The sequence below is a fragment of the Dicentrarchus labrax genome, unplaced genomic scaffold, assembly GCF_905237075.1.
Source record: "Dicentrarchus labrax unplaced genomic scaffold, dlabrax2021, whole genome shotgun sequence".
Classification (NCBI taxonomy): domain Eukaryota; kingdom Metazoa; phylum Chordata; class Actinopteri; family Moronidae; genus Dicentrarchus; species Dicentrarchus labrax.
This window is the reverse complement of record NW_026136708.1, coordinates 19,861,894-19,869,847: the sequence shown is the minus strand read 5'-3', so window position 1 is coordinate 19,869,847 and position 7,954 is coordinate 19,861,894. Positions and strand designations below refer to the sequence as shown.

Genomic DNA, 7,954 nt, shown 5'->3' with positions numbered 1-7,954 from the left:
GTTTCAGACTGTAGTTATAATAAGCTGTACCTCGGGTTATCAGAACACCACTAACAACATAAGGTCTTTGCTGCATAGAAGATGGTTAATACTGTAAGGCTGAAATCAACACACAAGACTATCAACACATTTATATGAGAAAAATTAAACCAGTGATGAAAGAAAATGTTTAAACGAAAGAAAGAAATAAAATCATTTAAAATCATTTGAATCCCAAGTTACCAATTTATTGCTTCTTTGCAAAAGAAAGGTTTTTGCCTGTATTGTTGTCCATGTGGAAAAATGACTGTGATGATATTTGACTTTCTGGTGAGCTGACGTTGGTGTGGAAGTTGTTGATCAGTGCAGTCTAGTAGTAGCAGGACGTGCTTCTACATTTTCATAATTGACTTTGTCGCCATCCTGATGCACCTGTGAAATACAACACAACCAATGAGATTCTGAATTGTTTGAAGGGAACAAACTGTTGATGTTTCTACCAGAGAGACTGCAGCCTCTGTGGGCACAGAAGGAACAACAGTCTCAAATGAAGAAGTTACATCTTTTATTTTCCAAATACTATTAATTATTCTTTAACTCACATTGTCGTCATCAAGTGGTTTTGTGTTTACTGAAAAACAACAATAAAAAGTACCATTAAAATTCTAAACATATGATTTATATGAAGCAGTTGTACCAAATGATGGTCTGAGTTTCCTCACCTCTGTGTCTGATGACAAGAACAGTGATTACAATCATTAGGATCAGTCCTGTTATTCTTAGAGCCAAAATGACAGGGCTCAGAGGCCAATCTGTAGAATCTGTTGAACATGATTTAGAAGGAAAAACATGTCTGTTAATAAGTAAATACCATATTTAATGTCCTGCAAGAAAAAAATAACTAGAATGTTACAAATTGTTCTACTGTGAAAATACTTTATCTCCAACATGTGAAACTTTGAGAAACCAACAGACAAAGCTCTGTATCTGGTGAGCTGCATATTATCTTACCTGAATGAGGTTTTTCTGGCTGATCGTCTCCTGTCCCTCCTATGAAGACAGGTGTGTAGTCAGCCTCTATCTTTACATTGTTCTCATCAACAAACTGGCAGGTGTATCTCCTGTTGTGGCCACTCTGACGCTTCACTTTCAGAACAGAGACACAGTCCTTCTGTCCGATGAACTTGTACCCGACACCTTCATCAAGCAGCACAGTTCCTGTCTCATCCACCCAGCGGAGGCTGTTCTGTTTACAAGGACCAAGTCCAGTGTATCTCAACAGAAAGCACACTAATTTGACTTCACCGTCCCTCTTTGGATCAGCGTCTGGAGGAGATGGAGAGACTGAGAGAAAACAAGTGATAACTGTTAACTCAGTGTAAAAAATGTTTGAGCGACTTTACTAAAAGGTCCTGACAAGTTTCTATTCATCTTCTGTCATCTTTGTTTTACTGAGTTAAAATATGAAGGTCGACTGAAACAAACAAATCAAGAACTTTCAATTGTGGTTTGACAAACAAAATAAGGAAAGAAAATTATAAAAGGAAACTTATAAACAGTATCTATCAGCAAATTGATATGGCAATCACTGGAGGAAACTGGGGGAGGGGTACTTTTTTTATAAATGAAGGAGCAGGAGCATTGTGATCATCAATGGCCAATCAGATAATCTCCTCTCTTTCATGGAGCTCCATCCACTCAACCTACACTCATTCACTGTGAGGGTCCCTCATGTTAAGGGCCGTCCCAATCCAGAGAGACATTCAGTTCCATGTATAATGTGAGTTTATGGACATTGTCTTCCTCAAATAAAAGGGGTGTCCCCATAATGTGGAGTGTCTTTCACAGCTGACGGAGTGAGGGAGGGGTCGGTTTGGGAAAAGGCCACAGTGATAATTACTTTACTGTAATATAAAGAAGGATGTAAAATAAACAGGTAAACTCTTCGTGGTTCACCTTAATGAGAAACTGACAGACACCTTGCATCTTACAAGTAGAGCCAGAGTGGACAGGAAAAGGTTGTATAACTGTTACAATGCAACATGTCTGTCCCACAGAACATTTGCCAAAAGTAAAATTCCCTCTTTATAAATGTAATGAGTTTTCATGGAATTGAGACTCACTTGTCAGAACACTTAGATATACCTCTGTAGTGTCAAAATACCCATAAATGTAGAGACCAGCATCCTCAGGAGTGATATTGTTAATGACCAAAGAGCAGGAAGAGTCCAGACTCATCCTGGCAGCTCGGGTTGAGCTCTCCACAACATTTCCTTTCCAAACCTCAATGGATTCATGAAATCCATATTTGTTGTAAAACCATGTAGCAATGTGGCGTTGTCTGTCAGAGGGTGATGCACTGGTACAGGGCAGAATGGCATTATGTCCAGGTCTGTTGTAGACATAGATAGGTTCTCCACTGATGCCTGCTGGAACGAAAAGAATAAATTATGATCTGTATGGAGTCTAAACAGGGCGGTTGTGGCTCAGAGGTAGAGTGGGTAGTCCACCAATCGGAAGGTTCGTGGTTTGACCCCTGGCTCCTCTCGATGCTGTGTATGAGTGTGTGTGAAGTTTTAGTTGTGGTGAGCAGTTGGCACGTTACATGGCAGAGCCACTTTCATCAGTGTGTGAATGGGGTGAGTGTGGCATGTAGTGTACAGGGCATTGAGTGGTCGAAAGGCTACAAAGTTAACATGAGAATTTTATTTCATTTTATTCTCAAACACAAACAAACATTGTTCCATTCTGAATTGTTTTTTTGTTGTTGCAGGTTTTTTTTACATTTGCAACCACAGGGAGGGAGAGTGAGACCCTTGGCCATCTAGTGGTTGTGTTTATATGAGAGTAATTCTCATTTCTATCTCAGTAAATCAGTGAGTCAAGGGCTCTTTGGGATACAGCTTACCTCCACTGTGAAAACTGGAACAAAACAAGCAACACACAGTCGATCACAATGAACAAATGTTGTCTGAGACCAAATAAAAACTGCAGATCTGATCTTATTGTCTTTGTTTACTTTTGTATGTACTTGTGTCATCTTATGCACTTTATGTACTAACTGCATCAAGTTATAATGTAAATACAATAATACTTTATCATATGGATGGAATCAAGTGTCGGATCTAAAAAATGCCTTACCACCCCAGTTTGGTGTCAATTGCCGTCACATTTGAACACATTTTGAAGTAGATTTATATTTATTTTAGAATTGGTGTGTTAAAAATCAAACTCATATAATTGAATGATCTGTTATGGTCACATTTTAGACTCAGTGATCAGATTAAGTTCAATAAACACACAAAAATGTCTGAAGATTTGGATATAAAACAATTTATTGATTTCTAATGCCACATTTATATATTTCTATCTGAATCTATTCTATTTATATCACCAATGTGCCACAATAGTGTAATGTTATTGTGTTAAAATGTGATTAAATCAGCAGATATTTCTGCCACGCTCTTACCACACCATGAATATTTCTCTAGATCCGCCCCTGGGTGGAGTTTAAAGGAACCAATGAGAACACAGAGAGCAGACTGACTATATAATCATTACTTATCTTTATATCTGCATATGCTGAAGTATATATGCATTTAAGGATCTATCTAAAAATAATTGATTCATATTGCTATCCTGTTCTTGTCTCACAGCCGTTGGTTCATTTTTACAGGCCAGAAAGTTGATCAAAGCTCATTAAAATGACTTTTAAAGTAAGACAACAGTGACTATTTCCTCATTATTTTTCACTCGAGCCGTTAACAAATGTTAATGGAAATTCTAAAACTCTAGTGTTTCTATTAATAATATTATTATTACCATTTTAATAAGAAAACAGAGCTTTACCTTCAAAGTGAAGCACAAAAATAAGGATTAATTCCAGTAGAGACATTTTGTGTCTATTCTCTGTCAGCAGGCGGACGCTGTGTGAGGCTTTTCTTCTCTACTATAGATCTGGAAATGGTGGCAATGAAACAAAGTTCCTGTTTGTGGACAACTTAATGTGTGAAAATAACTTTTAACAGCAACACCCACCACCCAGCCCACCACAAGTGCCACAGAGTTAGACTATCATCACTTCTATATTCTTTATAAGCAGACTGCACACGACAGCCACAAAAGAAACTTTGTCTTTCACAAACTTAATACTTCTTGTACAAAAAGATTAGAATATAACTTTTTATTAAGTTTTTAAATCATTTAAGATACATTAAAAGTGACTTTACTGAAGAGAGATACAGATCATAATCTACAGGAAGTGATGAGACTTCCTCAAAATATACAAACAGTACATGTTAAGACACAGTTTTTATTATGCAGAAATTAAATGCACTCAAGGATCTACAAACATAAATTATATACAGTATATGTTGTTTCTGTCATGGGATAAAATATGCCCTCTGGATACTCTGATGATAGTTTGTTGCTCGTGTGACGCTTACGAAATGTAAGGTCACGTTTTGTGTAATTTTGTTTGCTTTATGTTGAAAATATTATTTCTGTGAAAGAAATGTGTTAATATGTGCCAAAATGGTCAATTATTGCCTCTTGGTAAGAGCAAAAGCCTTTTTTATGTGATACACTCAGAGCTATTCAGTGTGACCAGCAGGAGGCAGTGTGGCGCTTTGCTTCTCCTTTTGGACTCACCTTGCGCACGGACTCTTGTTTACTTTCTCATTCTGCTGAGCGAAGCTACACGGAATAGAGGCAACGGTCGCCTGTCTCATTCTTTCTCCTGTTTTACAGGAACCTTATCTGTTTACAGGTACTCTGTCTGAGACCTGTTACACTAGAAAACCCACAAGATGGTGCTACTGTTCTTTAATGCCTCCATGTCTCACTGACAGTGGCAGACTGTAGTTATAATAAGCTGTACCTCAGGTTATCAGAACACCACTAACAACATAAGGTCTTTGCTGGATAGAAGGAATGTCAGTGAGTTACTTTGCTAATGCGCTGGCTAATGTATTCATAACTTAATGTGGACACAAACTCAATACTGTCAAATAAAACATAGTTAGACACACTCAGGTTGAATATGATGGTTAATACTGTCAGGCTGACATCAGACTGTCAACACATTTATATGAGAAAATGTTTAAACAGAAATAAAATCATTTAAAATAATTTAAAGCTCAAGTTACCAATTTATTGCTTCTTTGAAAAAGAAAATCTGAAAAAAAGAACTCTGACATATTATCACGTATACAACAGATGTTATACAACAGCTGTATTTACAACATCCAGCAAAGCAGCAGCAAGTTGTGTTCTTATCCACCTGTTTAATGTAAGCCCACCATTCACTCTTGTTTTAGGTCTGTGTTGATCTCCACCAACTCCTTAAAAACATTTCTGGCTCTTTAGCTGCTAAATGTTCCTTTATGTTCAACAGCTCGTCCCTAACTGTGTCTGTTGGTTGTTTGGTGCTGAGCAGGTAGTTTACAGTAGAGCTTCCTGCTACTGCTGGAAACAGGGCTGGTGCATACTTTTAAAAACAGGGAGGATTTCAAAACGCTTTCAGACTTTCAGAGCCTTTGATTTGTGCATTCTGGTGACTTAAAGCACTTAAAATGACAAAATAATAAGCACACTGCAACATATTTTGCGGTTAACTCTCAGGGAAGACTTAATAATAACCTGAATAATAATTTGGCCCTCTGACGTGAACTTGTTTGAATCTCTGGCATAAACTCATGTTCTCTTGTCTCAGGGTTGGAAAAGTATGATTTACTCAAGCGTTAAATTCAAAGGCCAAAGAGCACATCATCAACTAACATTAGTTTGTGAGATTACAGATTACATTAAAAAAGCATTGATGGTTGGGAGGATAACTTTTTGCCTGTATTGTTGTCCATGTGGGAAAATGATGATATTTGACTTTCTGGTGAGCTGACGTTGGTGTGGAAGTTGTTGATCAGTGCAGTCTAGTAGTAGCAGGACGTGCTTCTACAGTTTCATAATTGAGTTCGTCGCCATCCTGATGCACCTGTGAAATACAACACAACCAATGAGATTCTGAATTGTTTGAAGGGAACAAACTGTTGATGTTTCTACCAGAGAGACTGCAGCCTCTGTGGGCTCAGAAGGAACAACAGTCTCAAATGAAGAAGTTACATCTTTTATTTTCCTAATTTTATTCATTATTTTTTAACTCACATTGTCGTCATCAAGTGGTTTTGTGTTCACTGAAAAACAACAATAAAAAGTACCATTAAAATTCTAAACATATGATTTATATGAAGCAGTTGTACCAAATGATGGTCTGAGTTTCCTCACCTCTGTGTCTGATGACAAGAACAGTGATTACAATCATTAGGATCAGTCCTGTTATTCTTAGAGCCAACATGATAGGGCTCAGAGGCCAATCTGTAGAATCTGTTGAACATGATTTAGAAAGAAAAACATGTTTATTAATAAGTAAATACCATATTTAATGTGAGTTAATGAAACCAACAGGCAAAGCTCTGTATCTGGTGAGCTGCATATTATCTTACCTGAATGAGGTTTTTCTGGCTGACCGTCTCCTGTCCCTCCTATGAAGACAGGTGTGTAGTCAGCCTCTATCTTTACATTGTTCTTCCTGTCAACAAACTGGCAAGTGTATCTCCTGTTGTGACAGTTGTAACTCTGAAGCTTCACTTTCAGAACAGAGACACAGTTCTTCTGTCTGAGGAACTTGTACCCGACACCTTCATCAAGCAGCACAGTTCCTGTCTCATCCACCCAGCGGACGCTGTTCTGTTGACAAGAACGGAGTTCAGCGTATCTCGACAGAGAGCACTCTAATGTGACTTCACCGTCCCTCTTTGGATCAGCGTCTGGAGGAGAGACTGAGAGAAAACATGATAAAAAATGTAAGTAGAGGCATAGTGGACAGGAAAAGGGTATATAATTGGAATGAGATTGAGCTTGAAACAACAATTATCGTCCCAAAAAACATGCGCCAGAATCCCTTAATAATCTCAATGGGTTTTCATGAAATTGAGACTCACTTGTCAAAACACTTAGATATATATATACATCATTATAACTGTCCCTCCCCTTACGACAGGCGTATTGACCAGCATCCTCAGCAGTGATGTTGTTAATGACCAAAGAGCAGGAAGGGTCCAGACTCATCCTGGCAGCTCGGGCTGAGTTCTTCTCAACATTTCCTTCCCGAACCTCAGTGAAAGTCTGAGATGGATCTCTGTTGTAAAGCCATGTAACGTTGGAGTATGTTGTGTCATAGGGTGATGCACTGGTACAGGGCAGAATGGCATCATGTCCAGATCTGTTGTAAATAAAGATACGTTTTCCACTTATGCCTGCTGGAAAGAAAAGAATACATGTTCTGTAAGAAATGACCCATTACACATAACATCATATGCATGGAGACTAAAGACATAACACAAGGATTGTATTTTATTTTATTTTCAAAAAGAAACATAAATATTGTCCAGTTCTGAATTGGGATTTAACATTTGTAACCACCTATGTGTCACCCTCTGTCATGTAGTGGCTGTGTTCATATGAGAGAGTAATGTTCATCTATGTCATATATCTTCATCTAAACATTTTTAGCAAATGTTACTCAAACTGGAGGAAATGGTGCATCTTGGGCTATATGTCCTGCTGCACTGTCCATTACACAGTTCAAAAGCGGAAATATATCCAACTGCAATTGACTACAAATCATAAATTATCTGATTTCAAATATGTTTTTATGTTTTTGCCAGAATTCAGCAATTTCAGGTTCAGATTAAACAACACAAATACATTTCTTGTTTATTCTGTCCCAGTCTAATGATAAGAGTGAAAGGTTACATTTTGATAAACTTCAATAAAAAAAAAGACAATCAGAGCAATTACCTCCAAACTGAAGCACAAAAATGAGGATTAATTCCAGTGAAGCCATCCTGTATCTGTTCTCTGTAAACAGGCAATGTCTTTGTCTCTGTTACAAGGCTGTGGGTGATGATGAAATTTCCTT

At 37.7% G+C, this 7,954-nt stretch overlaps 1 protein-coding gene and 1 long non-coding RNA gene across 2 annotated transcripts in view; both read right to left on the bottom strand.

Annotated features, from left to right (window-relative positions):
• The window catches only part of LOC127368569 (uncharacterized), a 140,204-nt gene extending 136,257 nt beyond the window's left edge, over positions 1–3,947 (bottom strand). Inside the window, exons 1-3 of the mRNA XM_051409504.1 lie at positions 3,829–3,947; positions 2,103–2,408; positions 991–1,323 (exon numbers count right to left, since the gene is read on the bottom strand). Coding sequence (XP_051265464.1) covers positions 991–1,323; positions 2,103–2,408; positions 3,829–3,874 — 685 coding nt within the window. The 5' untranslated portion in view covers positions 3,875–3,947. The remainder of the gene's footprint in view (positions 1–990; positions 1,324–2,102; positions 2,409–3,828) is intronic.
• A 419-nt stretch (positions 3,948–4,366) lies between these two features.
• LOC127368581 (uncharacterized) lies at positions 4,367–6,596 on the bottom strand. Its single transcript, XR_007885852.1, has 4 exons — positions 6,477–6,596; positions 6,259–6,357; positions 6,139–6,167; positions 4,367–5,968 (listed from the first exon to the last, which is right to left on the bottom strand). It is a non-coding gene; the product is annotated as an uncharacterized LOC127368581 (long non-coding RNA).
• Positions 6,597–7,954: the final 1,358 nt, after the last annotated feature.